The sequence below is a fragment of the Mugil cephalus genome, chromosome 13 (assembly GCF_022458985.1).
Source record: "Mugil cephalus isolate CIBA_MC_2020 chromosome 13, CIBA_Mcephalus_1.1, whole genome shotgun sequence".
In the NCBI taxonomy this organism is placed as follows: Eukaryota; Metazoa; Chordata; class Actinopteri; order Mugiliformes; family Mugilidae; genus Mugil; species Mugil cephalus.
Window position 1 is genome coordinate 11,495,486 of NC_061782.1, and position 24,141 is coordinate 11,519,626.

The 24,141-nt window shown below is 43.3% G+C and overlaps 1 protein-coding gene across 9 annotated transcripts in view; it reads right to left on the reverse strand.

Annotated features, from left to right (window-relative positions):
• The window catches only part of adgrb3 (adhesion G protein-coupled receptor B3), a 110,596-nt gene that overhangs the window by 25,075 nt on the left and 61,380 nt on the right, over positions 1-24,141 (reverse strand). For 6 of the 9 annotated variants that reach the window (XM_047602560.1, XM_047602557.1, XM_047602555.1 and 3 more), the window contains 8 exons: positions 19,629-19,735; positions 18,434-18,631; positions 16,477-16,545; positions 13,735-13,843; positions 7,775-7,921; positions 6,306-6,372; positions 4,653-4,758; positions 4,015-4,058 (listed from right to left, as the gene is read on the reverse strand). In XM_047602560.1, the coding sequence (XP_047458516.1) occupies positions 4,015-4,058; positions 4,653-4,758; positions 6,306-6,372; positions 7,775-7,921; positions 13,735-13,843; positions 16,477-16,545; positions 18,434-18,631; positions 19,629-19,735 (847 nt within the window). The remainder of the gene's footprint in view (positions 1-4,014; positions 4,059-4,652; positions 4,759-6,305; positions 6,373-7,774; positions 7,922-13,734; positions 13,844-16,476; positions 16,546-18,433; positions 18,632-19,628; positions 19,736-24,141) is intronic. The other 3 variants (XM_047602556.1, XM_047602553.1, XM_047602554.1) reach the window with 2 other exon arrangements.

Sequence of the window (24,141 nt, forward strand, 5' to 3'; positions counted from 1 at the left end):
AAGGTGTAGTAAAAGTGTCAGCAGACGCGCGTTAAACGTGTTTTAAGGAAGCTGCTGACTTGCACATCCTCGTTTAAGCATCAGCGAATCTTTACTGACAAAGGTTCCGTTTGATGTTTCGCCTCTACAGGGCTCTGTTGGATAATCTGATGCATTAAAATGTCAGGAAGATGCTCATATGGCTTCCCATGCGCTGCGTTACAAGCATCCGGAGGATTTTCTAAAAGCGGTCTAATTGCAGGAGAATGCCAAGAGGCTGCGGCTAGCTCCTAATGTCACTCCGTAATTTTCTTCCTGGTGCATGCTTAGTGGCAGTACGGAAGAACACACGAGCTTCGAGTTCACTTTTAAGAATTTACATCATTATCTACCCTTTAAAGATCTCATTGAAACGGTGTATGGTTCTATATTCTATGTTTTGAATTATGAACACAGCTGATCTAAAATCATTGGGTTAGATGTTTTTTTTATTTCTGCCTGCACAGTGGTGGGATATTGGTAATTTCAAGCTTGTTTGATAACAGAAAATATTGACATTTGGAAAAAGGAAAGGTAATAAAAGTATATCTGCCTATGTGACCAGTTTACACCTGTGGCGCTACACAATGAAATATCCTTGGATATACAGCTTTTGTTGTTTTTTTCTGCCTTATGCATTATTGTCGCCGCTACTTCGAGGTGCCGCTCTGGATCGCTGAGGCAAATAAAAATGATTAGACCCTTGTCTCATGCAAAAACCTACAGCAGTGGCTCTGGCTGGTGAGCAATTACATTATATTAATTTAGCTGTGGAAGCGGAAATGAAGATTGCTTGGTAACCAGTCATTTTATCAAGACTGATTCTTTTGGACAATACTCCAGATGATCACTGGTGGAAGGCTTCATGTCATTTTGGGTTTCTGTTTCCAGTTCGGTTGATCTTCTAGTTTCAGGAATAGTACATTGTCCAGTCCTCCACTTCTGAACAGCAATTGTATTCCGCTAATCATTTCTCATTTGGTTTGAACCGACATGGCTCAGGCAACATGGCAGCAGATGGTTACCCCCGCCCCCTCCGCCGAATGAGTCTAGACGGGGGCCGCTATTTGGTAACAAGAAGAGCCAAATGTTTGATATCGAGATGATTATCAAGACATGGAATCGCTCTGATTAAAATAACTCACTGTTGATCAGAGGGGGAAAAAAAAAAATAATAAATTGCCGGTATTAAACAGTTTGTGAAAGTCAGGGACAGAGAGCGGAGCAGAGTTGTCCCACTTGCATTTTTTGCAGTTCAAAAATAGACCGGTTGCCCTCAAATACCGTGATAGAGGACAGGCCGCACACACACAATCCACAAGCTGTATTTCAAAATAAAAGCAACAGCACCGCATAAGCTCTGGCACTAACCTCGGCCGATGTGTTTTGCATAAATAAAGGAAATAGCTGAAATTAAAATTCATCTCCGGTACACGCTAATCCAATTTCACTTGAAACCCACGGATAAACGCACACAAAGGTTTATGTATGTGTGGTGATTTGCTATACGGTGATGTGTCATTTATAAAAATTAAATCTAAACACTAGACTGATGGAAGTTACAGAGATAAAGACTTCCCTCTCTGTAACTGGTGGCAGCAGTAGTTTTTTTTTTTTTTTTAATACTGCTGGTTCTTGAGCCGACTTCAGAAGACACATGTATCGATCTCCTGGGGATAAAAACAGGCTTTGAGCGGCTTTGTTGGAAATGTGGAATGAGGACAGAGGCAGAGAAACTCCTGTGTGTGCTTACAGCATACCCAAACACAAACCAGGGGAGAGGCCTCACAACATTTCGGCCTGCTCCCTAGCACCCCGGTGCACTGGATTTCACATTTTTTGTGAAATCTGCGGTTGAAGCTGCCGACCTGTTGATGACATCTGCTGTCCGGTAGGGCGACTGTCCGCCAGCTACGGCGTCCTTCAGCCACCTCTGCTGTTGGGGCCCAGCTGACCCCAGGCCCGACCATCAGTCAGATGCCTTTGCCAGTGCCCAGTGAGATGCTGATGCCTCCGCTGTTCAGCAGCCTGTCCTGTGCCATTACCGGAGTCGCTCCTGGCTTTTAGGCTTTATGGCTATTGATTGCTGCTGCACAGCCCGCCGATCTTTAACTGGCTGCCACTGCCATTGGCCACCATTGCGGATCCCTCCGATCTCCGATGCGCCCACTGTCCTAGACACTCGAGCCACCTTAACCTCCGCATGCCAATTTTCTGCATTGTTATTCAGCAGTCTTTCTTCCCCCCCGCACCCCAGCCGCACGCCCTTGCTTGACCCCAGCTGGAGACATTTCTGGTTTCCAGCTGCTCTCAGCCTGTCCAGTACCCCGGCCAACAGCTGCCCGCCCCGGTGTCCTGCCTTTTTATGCAACATGCCACAGTCTCCAGCCCACTGCTCAGGCTCCTGGGCAACCCAGCTGATGCACGCCGCCTGAAGATCTCCATCCAGAACACTGGAAGCCATCCTCCACAGCTTCATCAGTTTGTCCCCTCTAATTTCCACTGGCTCTCCTGTGTCTGATGACCTCGTCCTATCCCTGAGGTGTCCTTCTTTTCTGCATTGCAGCCCTCGGGTGATTTGCCTGAGCTGTCTCGCTTTTTTGCCGCTCCGCTCTAAATCTCTGACAATCGATTCCTTTTCCTTTTTAAGGGCAATTAGACAATACCAGTGACAGTGCCTCTTTTTGAATGAAAATGCTCTGACGTGTTTGGCTTTCACGAGCGACTTCGACTGCGAAGGGGCTGACATCAGATCAACTTAAAGCACACTGACACATCAAACACAGGAAAAATAACCTTAAGTTAAAATAAAAAGCGTCAAGCGGCATATAAAATGTTCAGAGAAGTTTTAACTACGGGGTGATGGATATAACAATAGTGCAATATATTGCAATGTGTAATGCAATCCGGCGTATTAGCATAGATGTGTGCTGCTACTTGTTTTTTTCATTTCACATCACTATAGCCAAAGTAAATACAGCCGTAATTGGGATTTACAGGAGGGGCGGACTCATGACTCATGTATGATTCATTTTCATTTCTCATAAGGATTTTGAGAAAATCATTGCTGCGTTATTACGGCATGTTCCACACGGGGGTGAAGAGGCTAACTAACTAACACCGACTCAGAGAAACTACCCAAACAGATCTAAATCAACATGTGTGAGAATCCCAACAAAGAGTAAACATCACAAGTCGCGGAGCTCTTTTATTTATAGCTGGTCTTTTTTGTAACGGGTTGCATCACCGCATAACATATTCCTCCTCATTTTCCATCCACTTTTTACAAGCACGCTGGTTCTATCAGCCAGCGCTCTCGCTTTTTTTTTTTTGCCGCTCCATTGTGTCACGGTTGTGTTGTGTTTGTGGAAGCGAACTGTTTCAGTGTCACAGGAAACCTAGCTGTGTCTGGTGTCGCCTTTAATGGGGAGGATCAGGTATCTGGTGCGAGCGCACCAAACTTTGCGACGCTGACATTACACCACGTTTTTGTCAAATATTGGCGTATTGCTGGTATTTTGCTAGCTCTGGCTGACATTACGCCGCCGGAAATCAATCATTCGTTGCCCCTCTGAAACAAAAGGCGTTTTAGAGCATGGTTTGATTTTCGGCAGTGACACGGTAGCTCGAGCTAGCAAAATGTCAGCAACACGGCAATGTTCAGCGCAGGAAAATCCCTCCAGTGACAAATAATTTGTAGCTTGGAAGGGTGGCACCAAATTCAACACCATCTTATAAAACATGACAAGTAACCAACAAACAAACACAGGAACTATAGAATACTGTACTATTGAAATGAATTTAAGGTTGTTTGATCCCGGATTAATTTGTGTATGTCTCTGCTTTCAGATCAGAACTTGATACTGATCAATATGAATTGGAATCAGCGTCAGGAAACAAATCGTTCTACTACCCGGATGTTTAGACACAAACACAAACACCTACAGCAAAAAAATAAAAAATAAGTTCCAAAAAAGAAAGTACATGCCCACTTACATTATGCTGCTGTCCCACAGTGCACAGTAGGGGTTCATTGTTCCCTGGAAGGCAGGAAAAGGACAAAACGTTTGGTAAATTACGACAATAATTGATCCTCATTTTCCTCAGCAACACCATCATCGTTGTGAATCAATCGCATATTTGTCCTTTTATTAACAATCTTTTGTAAATGTGTTTCATGAATCACACAGAAAGCATAAATTGGAGTATGGACAGCGCTATCACACACACACACACACACACACACACACACACACACACACACACACACACACACACACACACACACAGCTGCTGACACGTTCAGACTTACATGCACTTTATCTCTAAGATGAATAAAAAGGGCCGGATCATAAAAAGGGATTGTCCTTGTAATTATCCGAACGCAGGGCGCTCTCCCGACACCAGCTGCTTGCAAATTAATTATCGAGCCAATTAGCCCGGCATTGTGTGTTGGCTAATGGGAGGTGATGTGTGCTCTGGTGGTCTTTGTAGGACACTCACTCCGCAAACAAAAACTCATTCCAAAGAGTAAAAAAAACAAAAAAACAGCACAGGCGTCAGCCACCACAAACCCAAACATTTCCTTTTGTGTGGGAATTGTTGCTGTGCTGCTGAATGACTGAAGGGCTTACGTTCGCCAGGTGAGCCAGTTCAATCTCCAGGTGGGACTCTGTAGTTGCCTTGGGCTCGGGCCTCACAGTCACAGCAATGACCTTGGAGTTCACAACTGTGTGGTTCCTGAGGGAAACAAAGAGTCGAATGGTGTTGTCATTTAGGGATTAAAAAAAAAAAAAAAGAAAATGTTTGTATCAATGTTTTTACGCTTGGCATGTTACAATAGGCTTGTACTTTCCCGTGTCCAAAGCCTTTTGATGCTTTTTTATGCTCTGAATGAGTATCGACGCGTAAGGATTAGGTTTATGTGCAGAGGGAAGTACTAAAATCATAATTTGCTGTTTTCTGGAAAGGTTTGTTCACATTTTCTAGGATGTTTAGTGTATATTTATTTTTATTCCTTCTTCTTTTAATTTTTATATTTTTGTGCCTATCTTATCTGTGTTTCTTTTAAGTAGTGGTTAAGCCTAAATCATATTTTGAATTCAAAGTTCCTCTCTGTTTGCTGATCAGATCACCTGAAATTGAGTTCTTCAGATTCACTTTTAAAACTCTCAGCAACAGAGCGACTAAAAACAGGTCTCCAACAGACGTTAAAGCCGTTCTGCAGGCGGTTTCCCGGTAATTGCATTTAAAACATCCAAGCATACCGGGAAAAAAACGAGTAAAAAGAAGGTTCTGCGCACTTTTTACATCCCGCGTGAAAATTTCAGAAAACATCTTGCGTAGATGACAGAACATATCGCATTTTCATTTGAAGTTACAAAATAAATAAATACCATGAGCACTCTCCTGCTGGAAGAAAATCGCAGGCTGCACATAGAGAAGGAGAACTCAGATGGCAGCCGCCTCTTGAACTGAAAATATTTTTCATACGGAGCGAGTCAGTTCGCTGTAAAATGGAAATCAATGCACTAAATGGATAGTTTTGAAATGGAAGTTCTCCTCTCAGAGTGCACTGACAAACTTCTGACATTTAGTTGTAAGAACAGATTTTTTCTTTTTTTTTTTTATCATCTGGCAAATTGAAAGTCCTCAGGTGTAATAGTTTCCACTTGATCAGCTTCTCCCCGCGTTAGTCAGGGGAGGGTGGGCTTCAGTGTCCCGTTACGAGCTCCACTCCAGACGAACGTACACAAAGAGCTGCAGCTCCACCTGTGACAGCTGTCCTGGAATGACCGCTCCGTCCTTGGGATGGTGCTGCCAGGGACTTGTTGATTGTGGTGTGACACCAGGTGTTTGTTTGGGACGTCCCACTGCTTTTCCAGACACTAATGTCATCCTTAATTAACTGCATATCCCTTGTTGCTGCACTAAATATGTTCCATTTGCTAAATTGGAATTAATACAAACTTTCTTTTGTTTCTTTTCTTTTCTTTTTTTTCTTTTTTTTTTTAAGATCAACTCTGTCGGAAGGGCGGGCAGGGTACGATGAATTATAATTGCTGGAAATTTAATTTCATGTCTCTGGAGTGGAACATTTCAGGGACATTGGAGCCACAGAGGCACAACGAGTTTCTTCTTCTTTTTCCCCCCCGCCCGCCCCAGATTTGATCTACTACTGTGAATAAAAATGGACACCTCTGCAGCTTCCAAAAGATTTAATCTGTCTCATATTTTCTGTTGCCAGCAGACCAGAAAATACAGACAAGGAGAAATGTTGCACTTACTTTGGTGAAGGTAGCATGAGTCCTAGAGTCTTGTAGAGGACGGTTCCGAGAATGAAGATATCCATATCTATAGGGGGACAGGAGATGATTGTTAGACTGCAGACTTTTGTATTTCCTTGGCGGATGACATGACAAACGGACAAGTGGAGATGTTGAATTAAAAAGCCAAAGCGTGTAGAGCTCCCCCTGGTGACTGGCTGTAGTATAGGTCATAAGCTCCACCCCCTCCATGTTGGTGAATGGGACTCGGGCCGAATTAAATAATAACACAATTTAATCACTAAAATACTTGTAAAATATAATTTTTTTAAGGGTGGCTTCTGTCATTTTATATAGTTAATATAATATTGAGGCATATTCTAATATCATGTTTTTATTTATTTATTTTTTTAGTTATTTGACGTTATAGAAACAGGGTGTGGCATAATGGTGACGATCAGTTGCCATGGCAACCGTTTGCTAAAGCATTCGCCAGTTATATAAAATAATAATAATATTAATAATAAAAATAAAGTACAGCGTATAATTCAACATTTCTTCGTAACTGGTGGAGGTAGAGCAGAGCGTAGTATTCTAATTAAACAAAAACGTGAATGATTCTGGAGGAAGTGTGGTCGGGTCATCCATATGGCAGCTCCGCGTGGCTCCACTCTCACACCGTAGGCCTACTGCTTGGCTCAAGCTCGCAAGATGGTGCCGTCCATAACCCCCGGGAAAATAGCGTGAGTTTGGCTAATGCAAGGCAGCGGGGGAAACATTGTCCACATTTGTGCAGTCTACGGTAGTAATGCTTGGCTTCAGTCAACCCGCAATTTCATGCAATTTCTGCCAAATATATCCCATTAAATAAAAAAAAGGTCCTATTTTTTTTTTTTTTTACATCAAACTCTGTTGACCCCCATAAGAGAAATTATGAAGTCACACATGGAATCAGCGTCTTACACTTCTAAACTCGATTGGGTGGGATTGAACACTGGTTCCTAATCAATTCCTTGTTTTGTTATCTTTGATATATTTCAGATAAGACTGATTACACCAATTAACCAAATTGTCTGGCTCCGGGATTGCGATATATAAACTGTATATATGGTGGCGAGTGGCAGAAAGGATGGCAAAATTGCTTAGTAGGTGGAAAACTCCGTGACTGAACAAGCACAGGCAAGCAAACTGAGCTCGGTTCAGAGGCTTGTAGCATTATTTTCCAAAACAAGGAGCGGTGTAACTTAATTCAAAGATTGAGACAAACCGAGGTGTCTGCGTGGACGCGCGGTCATTTTTCCCCGAGACAAAGCAGTTAACTGAAAATGACTCTATTTTGCTGAGACGACATTTAACATAAACACTGTACTCTGAGACACATAAAGTTTGCACATGAAGACTGTTAGTTGTAGCCCTGGCTCCTCCTGGAGAACGACGTATTGGACTAGAAGTCAGACAACTCTGTGATATATACGTAGTCTGTCGCGTACCTGCTGACTGGGAAACAAAGAGGCCCTTTGGGATGACCACTTTATCTTCAGAGTTCCTGGCCCAGTCCACCATGCCTTTACGACCCTTCATGGGGAAGTTGATGTCAGTCATCACGGACGCAGCTGGAAGTCTCTGGATGCTGGCCACTGCAGAATCCACAGAAACAGACGAAAGAGTATTAAATTGCCCTAATGGATTCTTATTCAGTGATGATTGAACTGAATTGAACGGTTAAATGAAATCATTTGGAACGGTATGGAAAAAATACTTTTGTTTGCTTTTTTTTTTTTAGTGAGGAGGATCAATACCACTCTCACGACTCTACAGTAAATACGAGGCTGGAGCCACCACTCGATCTGGCTCTGTCTGAAGGTAAAAAAGAAAAAAAAAAAGTCATAATAAAATACCTAGAAGCACCACAGTAATTATCGTGATATATCTTCGTCTTTAATCCGTAGAAAAAACAAAGTCAAACTGATAAATTGTGCGGGGGTTTATGTGATGAACTATGTCTTGTTTGGGAGCAAGGACTTTGCAGACAGCGAGGCCGTTATTACGGCTATAATGCTGCTGCGACCGGCTACATATCTCACTGAACACAGCAGATTGGGTGGGAATATCAGGGTAACAGGCTTAGATAACATCACGTCTGCTTTTCTCTTTCGCGGCACAATCTGGGTCATAGTTTTGGGTGTTTTTTTTTTTTTCATCATTTCCTGTTTTATTCAGAAATCTGTTGTCTCCGTGTATTTTTAGCCACTTTTACTTCCTGTCTTTGTCTAGGTTCGCGTACGGCTTCTGCAGCTCCTGTATTTCATTAGCCAGCAACCCAGCTGTGTTTAAAGACCCTTTGCTGTTCACCACTCACTTGCTCTATTGTTTTGGGACTCTCAGTAGTCAAGGTTTCCAGGTATTCCTCGTTTCATTTTCCTCGTGTCACCTTCTGGATTTCTTCCTTTTGCCTCCTCCCTGTGGTTTGATGCTTGCTTTGATGTATGAACCCTGTAAAAATATCTTTATTTTTTTTGTTGTTGTTGCTTCTTCTTCTATCTGCCTCCTCTGTCCTGTGCTTGAGTTCTGAAGCAGCTCAAGAATAACCACAGGTATTCCGGTGCTATTTGTTTGAGTATTTGTTCGACTGATTTAGGAAATCAAGAAAGCCAGAAATACTCCTTTTTATTTGTCGAACTCAACCGTGTATGCAAATATCCGGGTAATTAATATGTCAAAGAAACCATGCCAGCTGGGTGTTTGATACCTTTATGTATGCATTTACCGCAAGGTCCAAAACTAAAGCTGCCGCTGGCACCTGACGACTGGTGGACAGGTAATCTCCTTAATCACTCTTTCCTCTTCTCACCTCCCTGCTGAGTTGCCATAAAAGGCCAGTACATGCACTAAGGCGGCGACAAGGAAAATACCCAGGATCAACAGAAAAAAGGCCCTCGCATTACAAGGGGAGGATAAAGCGCCACTGTTCTCTACCTGGTATCACATCCTGTCCCAGTCAGGTGGCGCTTCAGCAAGGGGACCTGAGGCTAATCCTGCCATTGATGCAAAAGCTCTATTGTTCCTCGGGCTGTGCCAGTAATACAATTTGAATCCTGGCAAGACTCCACGTTCGAGCGAAATCTGTGACGGGCGAAGGTGTGTCTGTGTGTTTGGGATGATCCTGCGGTGGGCACCAAATCACAGAGCGTCACGGGGCCTGCCATTTGCAAAAAAATAAATAAAAAAAATAAAAAAAAGAGGCCGGCTCACGGCACCAGATGTTAAGAGCAGGAGCAGCAGCAGCGATGAGCGTTTATTTGTGCGCGTGGCTTTAGTCAAAGGGCACGCTGCGAAACACAACATGGTGCCGGCGAGATTGTCTTTCAGAGTTTCGGGGTAATTCTGCAGGTAAATGGGGCTTCGCATTTTGCACAGATAAAGCAGCCATTTAGGGCTGGGACGCTTCTCAACCCCCGATCCAGTGCGACTCCTATCCTTTTCATGAGAGGGAATTTTAGCATTGAACGCTTTCATGAGAGGTAGCGGCATCAAGTAAAACGTCGAAGGGAGACAACGTAAACATTGCAGGCAAATAAGTTAAAGAGCCTTTGCTGCCATTGCGTGTGCATAATCGAAAATAATCACTATAAATGTCAGAACAGTCTCTCAACCGCGAAGCATCTTGATAGATAGCAGAAGAAAAATGACAAAAGCGGAGTCATTTAATTTTCTGGCTTCACTCTGACCTCCGAGTGTTAGCTTGTAAGGAGAGAGAATAAGTCGCTGGAGCGGAGAAGCTTTTCTAATCAAGGTTATTTGACTAAAAGTAGGAGGACAGAGGACGATACCGTGGTGACAGCCAGTATTTATTTAGGTGTCAAGGGGCCGCCGTAAATTAGTGACGAAATGATGCAGCAATATCGTACTCGGCCAGATGCTCTCCACTTGGCTTCCACCAACGGATCCGAAGAACTTTCCATTCCTTTAATCAAAAGGGGCGACATGGCCTCCGATGGCTCATGCGAAGTCCACTTATCACGGAACTCTTTATGCTTTGGACATGTTTAATCACAACAAAGTTTGGTACGCTGTTTCATTTTCCAAATAACTCTTTTGTGGCAAAGTTGAAAGCATAAATAAAAAGCAGTAATTACTTCTGACATTTAAAGCTACGGGTAAAACATGTAGTCAATTTGTGCTCAAAAAAAAAGCCCTTTTTTTAAATATTTTACCACTAGTAGCCTGTCAGGTTTTGGTTGACTGTAGCCTGAGGCGAACTCGTTACTGCTGCATCTCCACATAATTGCTCAAAAGGCAAATTCCCCTCTCAACCTTTGTGCTATGGTTTTTCAAAAAAATAAAATAAAAAGAAAAAAAGGCTGCTTTACAAATCTGCCCGCATAAGTGCTCTATAACGCTGTCTTCCCAGGATTCACATGCTCTGATAACGAGATTCACACATACTCTGTAAGTGACACAGGTTTTTTTTTTTTTTAAAGAACATAATTTCCTACCTGAATTTCTACTTAAAAACCTTTGATGCTCTCAAAATATGGAGAGAATCAGTGTTCAGCCACTGCAAAGTTTTGTTACTACTTTGCCTTTAACTGACATTGAATTTTTGTCTAGTCTCAAAATGTGCATTATTTCATTATTTCACTGGAGATTATTTTACATTATTTTCACAGGCTATTTTTGCAATGAACATTTTATCTTCGTGTATTTGTGTTTAAATGGCATAGTTGTAATGCGACGAGGAGTAGTAACCCTGCAGTGTGTCCAACATAGCAGATGTAGTTTTGACACTGAAATCAAATCCAATTTGTTTTATCAATAAGGAAATCACCCTAATATGAGCCCATTAAATGTGTGCATTTTGGAGGAAGACTGCTGTGAATATTGCCTATTTCTTGGCCCCGTGATTTGGACGAGGCAACCGCTTTTGTGCACCATGAACTGTAGCATTCCCTTTCTACTGGCAACGTCTTGTGATTCTGTCCTATTTTTAGTTTTGTTCTCTCAGTCTCTGGATATTACCCCTCCTGTTCCAGTCCTGTATTTTGTAGGTATTTTCTCTACCTACCTACACTGCCTCTAATGTGTATGCTAGTAAAACAAGCAGGATATATTCTAAATACAGAATATAGTATTGGCAGAAATTATTGGCAGATAGTTGTGTGCCTCTGTCAACCAGGGAACTTGAATCCTTGATATTTTGTCATAATTAGTGTACGTCTTTTTAGGTTAAAATGTGTTTTGTGAAGTCTCAGTGACCTCTGACCTTTGACCACCACAATGTAATCAGCTCCTCCAAGACATTCCTCATACACTGCATTCTTAGATATGGTACACATGTATTAAGAGTACGGTATACAGTGTTCAGACATAACATTATGACCACCTAGCTTATATTGTGTAGGTCTCCCTTGTGCCTCCTTAACAGTTGGGACTGTGTTGTCTGGAAACAGGATGTTGTTAGTGGGGGTCTTTGGGTCCTATGGGTTGAGGGGAGGGGTCTCTGCAGATCAGGCTTGTTCAAGTGCATCCCACATATATTTGATCAGTTTGGGATCTAGTGAATTTGGAGGCCAGGTCAGCGCTTTGTGCCGTTTTTCACGTACTTTTTTGTTTATTTTTTTCAGCCTTTCCTAAACCGTTTTTGTGTGTCTGTGTGAGACTGCATCCTGCTGGGGATGGCTGCTGCCATCAAGGAGTGTCACTGTTATGTGGGTGAGGGGGGGTTCCTGGTCTGGTCTAGGTGGGTGGTACACGTCTGAGTAACATCCACATGAACGCCAGCTCCAAAAGTTTCCCGGCCGACCACTGAATTGCCACAAGACGGTCAGCGTTACCCACTTAATTTGTCGGTGGCTTTAATGTTGTAGCTGATCGGTGTACAAACGAACAGATAAGCCTCAAGCTTCTGAAATAGCCCGTCGTCAGCACAAAGGAAGTTCAAGGAAGTTAAATGAATCTGGCTAAAACACTTAACTGTCAATTTAGAGTCAGTTTCATGGAACAGATTTTCTTATTGTGCGTAAAGCAGGGGTCATGTGTTAATGCCTTTTTGAGCACAAAGAGGATGCAGAGGCAACGCGTTTGGACGACTATCATTAAGCCAAATTGAAATAACTGTAAAGTAGGAGTAAGGCGCAGAAATATTCTCACATCTGTGAAAGAAGTCATTAATGCTCGGCACTATGAAATGCATTCAAACCTTATTTCCAAGTCCAAATCCATTAGTAAATTTGACTCTCTGTGTCTCATAATGGAATTTTGATGGGTTCACTCATTGAACCGTATTTGGTATGCTATTCTTGGCGGCTACCTATTCATCATCATGGAAATCATATACCATAAAGAGTCACCGACTGCAATTGCTAGATGTGGGTCAAATGCTGGCTATTGTGAAAGAATACACAGTAGTAAGGCTCGCTTCTCAAGAGGAGCTGCCCACCAGCACGGCTGTACATGCTCACATACACTTGCATGAATAAATCAAGACCGCATTTCTATTATTCCATTCCAGTAGGACACCATTTATGGCTGAGTAAGAAATGAAATGCCACAGAGACCTCAGATCATCCAAGAGGCAGCACGACAGAAGCTAAAAGAGCCCGTGGCAACGCTAGGGAGAAGAAATATTGCTCACAGACTCCAGTATCCAGAGACGATTTTATAATCTGGACAAAAATCAGTGTTGCAGAAAAGCTCATTACAGCTGCAAAGAATAACTTGTGATTTCACTTCCAATTTTATAGCCCTTTATCAGACACTCCCACGCTATGTTTTGCCATGACTGCTATCTCACAAGGAACTCACAAATAATCGCTTTTTTTTATTTATTTATTTATTTTTTGTGAGCCGCTGCACTACAACTAAACGCGCTGTAGGCTACGCTCAGCTAATCAAGTCTTTCGCTGCAGCGCAGTGCGGCTTCAGACGGAATAATTTCACCTTCAAGTAGGCCATAAATATTACATTTTTATTATTGTACACGAATGGATAAATAATGTCTAATTAATAAAAGCTGTCAGCGAAACTTTCCAAATCTCCTACTGGACAACTTTATATAATTATTAGTATTTTAAAAGTTTACTTTGTGTGCTCATAGCTTGATCATCATATAATGTCTATTCGTAGTTGTGGATTATTTATTATTATATATTTGTTTGTCTGCCTAAGAGCGCTAGTCTTGTGGGAGTTATATTGGATCGGCCGTTAAGTGTTTTTCATAGGAATTTAGCACATCAAGACCACAAGATCAGTTTTAATTACCACTATTGATTTGAAGTAATTTTACTCCCCCACCTTAACCGCATGCCATTTACCCTAAATTAATGAAAGCTGACACAAGGAGAGGGGAGCAGAGCGCTGGGATTTTGCGCCCCCGTGTCAAGCAGAAGTAAGCGGTGAGGCGTGCTCAGTGGCTGTGGGGCTGGGAGGAAAAGTGGGGGGTAATTCTCACCCAGGTTCCCAGTCATCAGATAGGCGTTGTGGAAATCCTTCATGCCCAGTCCGACGATGTGGATGAACTCTTCTATGACCTGCATGAGCTCCACTGCTCCTGGGTAGATCTGGACGAGACAAGAACGACAAGGCGATCTTAAACATCGCTTCAGTTATCCAGCAGATGCAGTCACGTTGGCTGTTACTGGCAATAAAGACGTATTAGAGATGAACTTATGGCATACAGCAAAATATAGAAGCTTCTCATCAAAATTGAACAATTGCATGATAGCTAATTCAAATTTGAATGGGTGAGAAGAGAAAGAAGCTATCCAGATCATCATATATATAAAAACATAGTCAATTAAGGCGACATAAATGTATAATCTTCTTGTATCTGGAGCAAATGCTACGGTGTATTAATATTTCTTTGCATAACTTTGTGTAAATGTTATGCTAGCTAAACCACACAGAGAGAAACCAGTTAGTCGATCGATGGAAAACTGACACTAATTGTGACGTGACTTGTAATATTCAGATTCTGTTTCTAGATGAGCGGATCAGTGCGGATCAAGACAGTATTTCAGAACCGATAATAAATAAGCATCGCTTGCAGCCCTAATTGAGCCGTTCATGTGACATCAGCATCAAAGCTGTGACCACCGGGGCTTTGCCAGCACAGTTGCTGGTTGGCTTCTCTTCTCAAAGGTCCTGCCAAGTCAAGGGTGATTGCCCCGGTTCATGCGCTGCTTCACGGACATCAGCACTCAGTGAGAGAGCGTAGAAGCAGGAATTCAGCACCGTGGACAGCTCCACAGCTCCAGCCAGTTCCCCCCCAAAGTCAATAAATCAAACTCACGTTACGCCGATAAATGACCTTTGAAGGATTTGACCGCTGCCAATCTAGCTGTGATGTGACAGGAGCAGCTTTGAACTGTTCACACAAATATTATGGCAGGACAAATGTGTGAGCACATGGCGATGATGTCAGGCAATTAGAAAGGCATCTGAGTGGCATTTAGCAATTAACACCTCACTCCGAGCTGATATGCAACAAACACCTGGGGCAGGTATTTGCCTCCTCTGTAACACCTTGCTCCGTGTATGTACGTGTGTACGTGTGTGTGTGTGTGTGTGTGTGTGTGTGTGTGTGTGTGCGTTTGCACATGACTCTGCATGTGCCACCACCGCTGCCGCTAAGCCAGGCTAGCGGATCAGCCGTGCTGAAGTCGAGAGCCTCTGACACAGCAGAGTGAAAGCCATAGCGGGGAAGAAAAGCACATCACGTCGCCCCTTCCGGCATGTCTGACGCAGAGTGCAGTCATGCTCATTCGGCCGGTCTCCATGGCAACCGTGCGATGTGAAGGCAGCAGAGGGAAATGGCTGCAGTGGAGGTTCTGTAGACAGAGCTCTTCCTTTTCTTTGCCATGGTAACAGTGACAGGAGGTGAATATATAGTGATCTCTGCACAAAGCCAACTCTACAGCCAGTAAAACCTCATAGTGAGGTGTTTCATGTGATCGTTTCCAACGTCCACTGGCAGAGCTCGGGAACATTCATTAACGCAAGTGAAGCCAGCAAGTGAGAAAAAAAAAAAAAAATGTTTGACTGTGAAGTCCAAGCGTCGCCTGTTGGAATCAGACAACGTCAATTAGCCACTTGGTGGAAGGAGGAAATTACAGCAGCACATTAATAACTCCAGAAATAATTAATTATGCCACATATCTCTTCTGGGTGTTCAATCACACAGATGACTTTTCGTATATCTGTGTTTCCTCTGATCTGTCTGCCCATGCCTCTGATGCATTCCTGCCGCTGAAGCGATTTGTTTGTGAGCTCCTCTCACCGAAAACAGGCCTTTACGGCCTGCCAAACTAAAGCTGCAGTAAGTAAACACCTAATTACTGCCCGCACAGACAGCAAGTACTGGCACCCTTAAAGATAAATGAACGGCCTGTGCTCCACAAGCGTCTCAGTTGAAGTCAGGTGTGGAGGGGGGGAGAAAAAAAAGAGAGAAATCTGACTCATCTTAAGGCATCACTTCAGGCATGTGTCGACGCAGGTGACACCTAATTTAAGTCAATTTACCGGTGAAGGTGACAACAGAGCAGATGCCCTTTACGGACTTTCAGTCCTTGCAGATGGCGTCTCCGGCAGAGCATGGATGTGCATGATTTCAGGGTTCAGGTATTCTCAGAAAATAGTGGCAGTTTTGAAAACAAGAGCTGCCACATATCAAGCTGAGGGGATGTAACCAGAAGCCAATCATGGAAAAACACAATGCTGAAAAAAAGAGGACCGTTCTGGTTAAATTTAGAACAGCAGCAATGCCCTCTCTGCTAGAGCCGCTGCGCTGTGCCCGGCAGGCAATTGAAACAGCTAAAGTTTTTTTTTTTATTTCCATAATAAAATTCAACAATATTCAGTAATGGTTTAATCACAAATGGCTGATCTGTATCAGCTGGGTGAAACAATGTGTGCAGGAGGAGTGCAGTGTTATCGCTTGGACAGTTTCTGTGGCAGTGCTGCTGCCACCAAGTGGAGCTCTGAGGAAGTAGTTTTCCAAATCAGGCCAGATGTCACACCTGCTAAATGACCTCATATCACACGTGTAACGTTATCTTAAAACCGGCCCGTTTTTTTCTTTATCACAGTTTTTCAGATGGAGGCCCCCGTAAACAAGCTTTGAGTTGAATTCTGAGGCAAACGGCATTCTTGCAGCAGCCTGAATTATTTACTGTGCGTGCTGCCACAGTCTTACCTTTTGAGCGTCTTCCCATTTCTCCTTATTTTCCTCCTCCAAGAGGTTGCTGATGATTTGAAAGAAGTTCTGTGGAGACGATGAAAGGGAAAATACGTAACACACCCACACAAGTATTTCAGCCAATGCAGCAAGACGTTTATTTATTTTTTCATTTTTATTTTTTATAAAAATCATGACATACACAACATGAACTCAAAGGGGACCATCACGGATAAACATAGTGATATTTGTGATTGCAGGAAATCAGGGATTTCTATAAGGTGATGATCGTTGCCCCTGCAGGTCTCGGCATCGCCAGGAAATTTGCAGACGAAACCGTGATGGTAAATGATAAGCGGGGCGATTGAATTGGGGCTCGAGCCCTGACAAGAAACACACCTTGAACCTCCTGCAGCTTGCAGTAAACACGTAATGCTACAGGAGAGAAGCGCAAGCTGCAATCAGAAAATAAAGATGAAAGGGAATGCTTGACTAGCTGTGTGGATTGTCTTCTTCATCAGTGAAGAGCAGAGGCTGCTTGGGGTGCATGCCTGCAGTAGTAATAGGACCCCTGTCTGATCTTTAGCCTTGTTATTTCGTCTGGTCTACAGTGCGCCTGAGGGAGTGGCTCTCTCTCTTGACACAGGCTATCTTGTTTTCTACTTGAATGCTTATGCTCCCTCTGGTGGTAATGTGCCCACTTTAACACTGCATTAGCGCAGAGACACACGGAAGGGTTGGGCTGGCTGACTGCTCTCCTGTCTGCCCACACACTATAGCGCTCTCCTAATAACCAGAGACGGGACGCTTTCCTCGTCTCATAAGATTTTCTACGGTCGGAAGACGGCCGAATGGGGCCTGAGTCTCCCCATGCATGGCCGCCGCATTCTGGCTTCGTATCTGCAGGATATTAGAAAGAGCACATGCCTTATGCCCAGTGGAAACCGTTGATGAATGTGTGTAAAACCAGCAGAAAACGAGCAGAAAAGAGCATCCCTGACATTTTGTAGTCCAAATATCACCGCGCTTTGGAAGTGCATAATTAAGTTTGCCGATTTTAATTATCCTAACCTGAAGCACGCGGTGTACCCCAATTAAATTCTATCACATTCACAAAATACTCAAATAGTCCTATAGTCGAGCAGTATAGCTCGGCTGTTTGCCCTTTTCTATGTGCACCTTTTGTTTCCTTTCCCCTCTTTAATAACTGGAAAATTGCATACTGCAAAATACTGATATCTCTTCATATTTAATGAACTAAAAGATGATCTCACCAGTCAGCAGATCCTGCACAGTGTGTTGTGAGAGTTAACTGAACTTTCACGCTACAAAAGGGGGGGGAGACTATTTCTACTTTTACACAGAAAATAGCTGCAGGACGAGACTCGTATTTTTCTAATTTCCTGGCACTGCCGCTTGCATCACCCCTCAGAAGAATGACAGACAAAACAACCTTAATATGCTCCCCAAATATGATCAGAACCTCACAAAATAGCAGTAAAGGAGAATTACATGTTACTGTCACAATTTCCTCCATCATATTTAGGTCACTATATATAAATATATATCATGAACCTAAAACTAAAAATATAAAAAATGTAACAGGACGGCACAAAGAGGCCCGGGAAGAGTGTCTTTGAAAACGGCCCGGCATAAATTGTCTTATTGGTGATGGAGATGGAGCTTTAAATCTCCATAATCTCCATCATCCTATTGACATAAAGAGGATCAAGACTGCAGTCAACCCTAACATGATGAGATGAAAAAGCTTAGGATGTGGAGGAGATCTCCTGATACAATAAAGCCATTGGGTGTTTTTTTTTTCTTTTCTTTTTTTCTAACAGCCTCTTTGTTGTTTCACATATATTGCAGAGTCGGTAGTAAAATGTGGAAAGCGTTGGTGTTATCCCATTAATTGTTTCATCAAAAATGAATACGTATTTTGCGCGCTTAGATCAATTTAATGCCCGCTTACTTGCACATCGTCCGACGACGGCTCGTAGCTGGCCCTCTTGAAGGTCTCCGTGACGTTGCGGAGGATCTCCACCGAGGACAGCAGATCTCCGGCGTAGAAGTTCCTCCTCTGGGTGAGATCCAGCAGGTTCTTCGTGACCTGGGACATCCCATCCCCCGCCAGCATCCTCTGGCCCTTTGCGAGGTGCCCCTGAACCTCCAAAAACAGGAGAAGAAAGAACTTGGGGCATCAATGTCCTCAGCCACTTCGCCAGACGCACACTAAGCTACACATTTGGAGTAAATGGAGTGCGAAAAATCAGGAAGAAAGACTCTACTCTCTGAGGCCCTTTATGTGACACTTATATCTAAGCCGGGCCGAAATGTATTCTGCCTCGCGGATGTTTTGAAACGAGCCAATATGAATAAAAGAGTTAACTGGAGCAGAAGGCACACATTTAGGCAGAAATTGCACAGTGAAATGACATCTCACATCATTGCACAGGGTTTATGTCCATAAATACACGTTCACAGGTGCGGCGCTATATGTGCTATCTCAGCTCTTCTGAATTATTTTATTTTTAAAAGTGATGGAGAATCGCGAAAACTACCCATCCCTGTGGACGCGCCACTGCGGTTCCAGGCTAAAGGCGAGCACGCTCAAAGGAAATCTCTTATTTAAAATAGCACAATAAAAAAAAAGAAAGAAAATATTCGAGTGTGATTAAAATGCCTCGCTAGACTAGCAATGAAAAAAAGGAGTTCACGTACGGCTCTCGATTTCACATATTTTATTTCCAGATTTAGTTAGCGTGTTATTCTGTTTTACTTTACTAATGTGTTTGCTTGGTTTCAGTGGACATAAACGTGTCCTTATTTATCGAAGCAAATGCCAACGTGAGGAGGCAGGTGAGGACTAAGTCTTCTATCAATGTTGCAAAAGTACGCCACTGTAAACACTAAGCATTTTCACTCTAGCGTACAAACACGGATGAGAGCATGCCAGGGACTCTAAATCAAACAGTACTTGGCGAGAACCAGTCATTAAAAAGAAAAAATGGCAAAATCTGTATTTTAATTTGCTCCTCTATTGAAAGTGCTTAATCTTTGGCTACAGTGTGATGAGGATAGGTGAGGGGGGAGTGGGAAACACTGGGGAGGTAATTTATGATGCATTGGAAACAGAGGCTGTGAGAGGGAGCTGACTTTGCACCTACTGATTGCTGCAAGTATCTGAATTCATTTGTTATGCATCGAGCATAGCTGGGTTGCTCCCAGAAGGCCATACCGCGGTGATCCAAAGAGCAGCGTCGACTAGTGGTGCCTGTGGAGGGGAAGGAGGCAGCGACAGATTTGGAGAGGAGAATCAGCGAGGGAGGGATGAGAGGGGAGATGAGCGGAGAGCGTACGAGGAGGTGGAGGGGATTAAGACCGAAAGGCAAGAGAAAGGCAGATGGAAGTGGCAGGGAGGAGGAGAAAGACAAAAAAAGAAAAAAAGGAAATACATTAATTGTTTTCACAAGAGACTTGCCCATCGGTCACCTGTTAAAGTTTGCAGGGGGGGGGGGAGTTCGAGCACATTATAGAAAGAGGAGCTGAAATCACGACACGATTTTAATGTATGCTCCGCGTGCCGTGTTAACACAACCTACAGCTGCTTATTCGAACGTGCAGCCGCTCAGCTGTGATAGCTGTCAGGCGTTTAAACGGCGATCCCTAAATAGCAGCACCACCCAGCATCCGCCCACGTTTGCCGCGTACATCCTACATAGGAGTCCAACCATCGCACCTTCCCAGCTGTCGACCCGGTGGAGTGCACTTCACACATCACCCCTCCACTCCAACACAGGTGCTTGACATCCTGAGGAAAACTCCCACAGTACAAAACATTTCCCCCGGCATCCGTGCTTCACATAAAGCCTTCGCTATCTCTTGTTCTCTTTCTCTCCCTCTGTCTTCCACACGTTAACGCACACACACAGAGACAGGGAGAGATCAAAACCACTCCTCCTACGCCCACCCCTCTCCACAGCTACTACTCGGTGATAGGCACTGAAGCCGCGAGTGCGCAACGCAACCAGCGTTACGTGCCGGGAGCGCCCAGGCGGCACCATGAGACAACCCAGAGGGCAGCCGGAGAGGCCAACTGCTTTACACTGTGCTGAGCATCTGTCTCCTTCAAAAGCGGCTTCACCTGGTGGGTTTATTTACTTTGATAATCCATACCTCCCACTGTTGAGGACGCCAGCAATCGAAAAAGAATACCTCCACATATCTATCTGTCAGGTCCTGAAATAGGTGCTAGGAAGTGCTTTCACTTCAGCGTTGAGCCTCCGACGTCCTTTAAAGCCACTGTAAGCTGAGAAATGAAACAATTTGAAATTTATAATCGTCAAAGTTCCTGAGATATGTACAGGAGTCATGTCTACGCAGTGATCTGAAAGACAAGTTGGCACATTGAAGATGGCCGCCCCCCATTAGTACGCCTGTTAAGCCTCCAGTCTGACTGCCACCATGTTGTTGTTTTGTTTTCCTATTTTTCGCTTTGTTTTGTTAAGTCGGAAACGTCCATATTTGGACGAGAGGAAGAGTGACATGTGAATCTGATTGAGGGCCCGAGGACAGCTTGTCAATCACCCAGAGTCTGGCGCGTCAGTCAAACCTGGCGCGCCAAGTGAACAAAGCTCTTTCCGATGCTTAATGTTTACTTTTTCTTGGAACTGCTCTCAAAAGGACCGCCAGCGTACCAGTCAGAAGCAGTTAATTTAGCTAATGACGTCTGGAACAAACTTATTGCCGGTATTTTAATGAGAGAAGATGGATATTTTTGAATGGGAGCCTGTTGGCACTAGATCTGTTCTGGGGCCCAGCACCTAGTGACCACCACTGGTATTGCTCTGTGTTACACACTCAAAAGCCACAGTGATATTTAATTTACACTTTGACGGTTGTCCCTCTGATGACCTGCTTTTATTAATATTGTACAGGATGATGTTCCACTTTTAATGTGAGCTGTACTTGAAAACTTTTCCAAGGCCACTTAACATTTTAATGTGAATTTTCTTGACAGTAATCCATACTTTTAGAATGAAAATAAATAAATAGTAAAATGGTAAAATAGTAAAAAAAAAAAAAAAAATGGTTATGGTTTATTAAGAGAGAGTACAAAATATAACCTAATACCACACCAAAAAAAAAAAAAATGACCATCAGAGCTGCTAACATGCATGGCTGAGTAAAATTTAAAGAAACTTAACCTAAGCTCTTCATCTTTTACATCTTCATTTATTCATTTCATAGTTTTTTTTCTTTATATTTTATTTATGTATTTTCCACTTATGTCAGAGGCCTTAATCTGTCATCTGTCCATGCAACATCTGAATATCGAATATAGGTCAGTGGAGATGAGCTTGATCAGATCCAACATTTTCTTGTGTGGGTTCACAGGCATTCTCAGCTCAGGTTGCATGAAAGGAGAATTTGTACTCAAAGTGTCTAAATCAGGGGTTTTTCAGGCCGAGGACCCCCAAACTGATGGAGAGATTAAGTAGGGACCCCCTACCTACTACATGTGCTCTATATTAAACTCAGCCTAGAGCCATTTATAAATATACATTATTATTATCATTTACATTTAATATTAAGCTATCCCGTATCCCTTTACTAAAATATGATGGATTCAAGTTAATGTATATTTAAATAAATTTAAATTTGTGGGGAAAAAATAATATTTATATATATAAAAGATGTCTAATCAACCAAAGATTTTGGGCCCCCCCTGCAGTGCCTCCGCAGACCCCCTGTGGATCGTGGACCCCCTGTTGAGGACCCGTGGTCTAAATCAGTGAGTAGTGAGTAATTACTAGACCCATTATGTTTTGCTGGATCTCACACAGTACCTACAAATGAGCCAGTCTATATATATACTTTGTGTTTTGGCTGTGTTTTATCATCCTTTGATTCATTTTTTTTTTTAATCGTTGTGAACAAACTCATCCGACGTTTCTATGCATCCTCTCGCCTTTTCCTCCCCGTCTCGCCTCCGGTGTCGGTCGTCACCCGTGACGGCCGAGGCCGAGCTGACGGCCCTGCGCTGTTCCGGGGATGACCTTGACTACGTGAATATGGCCGAGTAGGTGCTGAAGCCCCCCTAACGCATTTGGACGCTCCGCGCATGCAGTCACGCTGCAGTCGCCTTGCATGTTTTATTACGCTGTCTTATCTGATCAATATTTCATCTTTTTTATTTTTTTTTTATTTTCTCTCAGCAGACTGTACTGGAAAGTGGAGGCTCCCTTTTTTTCCCTTTTTTCTCATTGTGCTTGACCTTGATCTAATTGCAGGTCACAGGGTCTGGAAGCTTTGTTTTTATTTATGGTTTCATAATGTATGCTTTGTGAAACTGCTGACACTGGGACTCTGATTAATGGCTTTACAAGTAAACTTGACCTGACCTGAACTATTGTCTATCATGATCTTTTTCCAGTGGTCAGTGCCAGCTTCGACAAAGGGGATGCACTGGGCTTAAACATGTAATGTGTGATGCAAAAAATGCATACTGCGCGTCCGGTGCGCCCCGAGTCCAAAGCTGACAGTCGCCCAAGGACTACATTTTGATTTTATTGCCAAATAACACATTGCGCTGACCTACAGGGAGCCGCGAGAGTGTATAATCTCTGGAACGGCGTCCAAATTCTGCTGCATATTAGAAAAAAAAATAAATAAAACACGAGGGATAAATTAATCTTTTGTGTCCAAGGATCACTAGAACACAAGAGCCAAGTGTCTCATCGTGTCTGAAGCTGGCACATAAAGGAGCCTTTTGGTGTAAAAGAAAGTCTTTATTTTCAATAGCAACATCACACACACACACACACACACACACACACACAAGCCCTCACTGCAGACTGGAAATAGCTCCGTAGTGCCAAACAGTTATTAGCCATAAAACTAATGTCAAGCCAGAAAGCTAATGTCATGCTAGTAAATCTGACTCTGCGTAACTCTGCCGCCGGTAAGCCATCTGTAAATGACAGTGTGTTTGCAGCTACATCTAGTTAGCAGGTTGGACGTTTTATGGTTGCGTCAGAAATGTCAGACTGTTTTTACGACAGCTCGCCGCGTCGAAACCGGCGTGTATTTTTAGCACCCAACAGCCCCTCATTGTCCTGTTGTCTGTTTGTTAGCAAACTGACCTTCTCCTTAAGCAAAGGTAACGCGTGTGTGTAGCAGCAGATTTATCAGAGGGTGCATTCCTTTTCATCCTCTCTCCGCTCTCCTTTTCAGGAGCGTTAGCGTCGCCCTGTAACATAACTTCCTTTCTTATGCACATATTAAAGCTTCTGCCTAATGCCTGCAAACAGACCCCGGTGCATCTCTTTCTCTTTAACGATGCTCCCAGGATCACAGCCACCATTTTTCCCGCTCAGCGCCCTGGCTGCCGGGTGCAGCTATAAATTACACCGCTGCACGTGGAAATGGAATGAATGGACGCGTGGCTCCTTCTCCTCGGATGAAGAAGCATGACGTAGCTGGCACTATATATATATAAAGGCTTGTTGCATGACTTCTATATCGACTAACTAGTCCTCATAATGCAGCACAACTGTTACTATGACACCTGTGTAAAATTGCAGGACAATTGCAGCCTTTGGAAAACAACCGCTCCTTGAAACTAAGCCGAATTTAGGTCAATCAATCACATTAGAGTAGAGTTTAGGCTCAATTCAC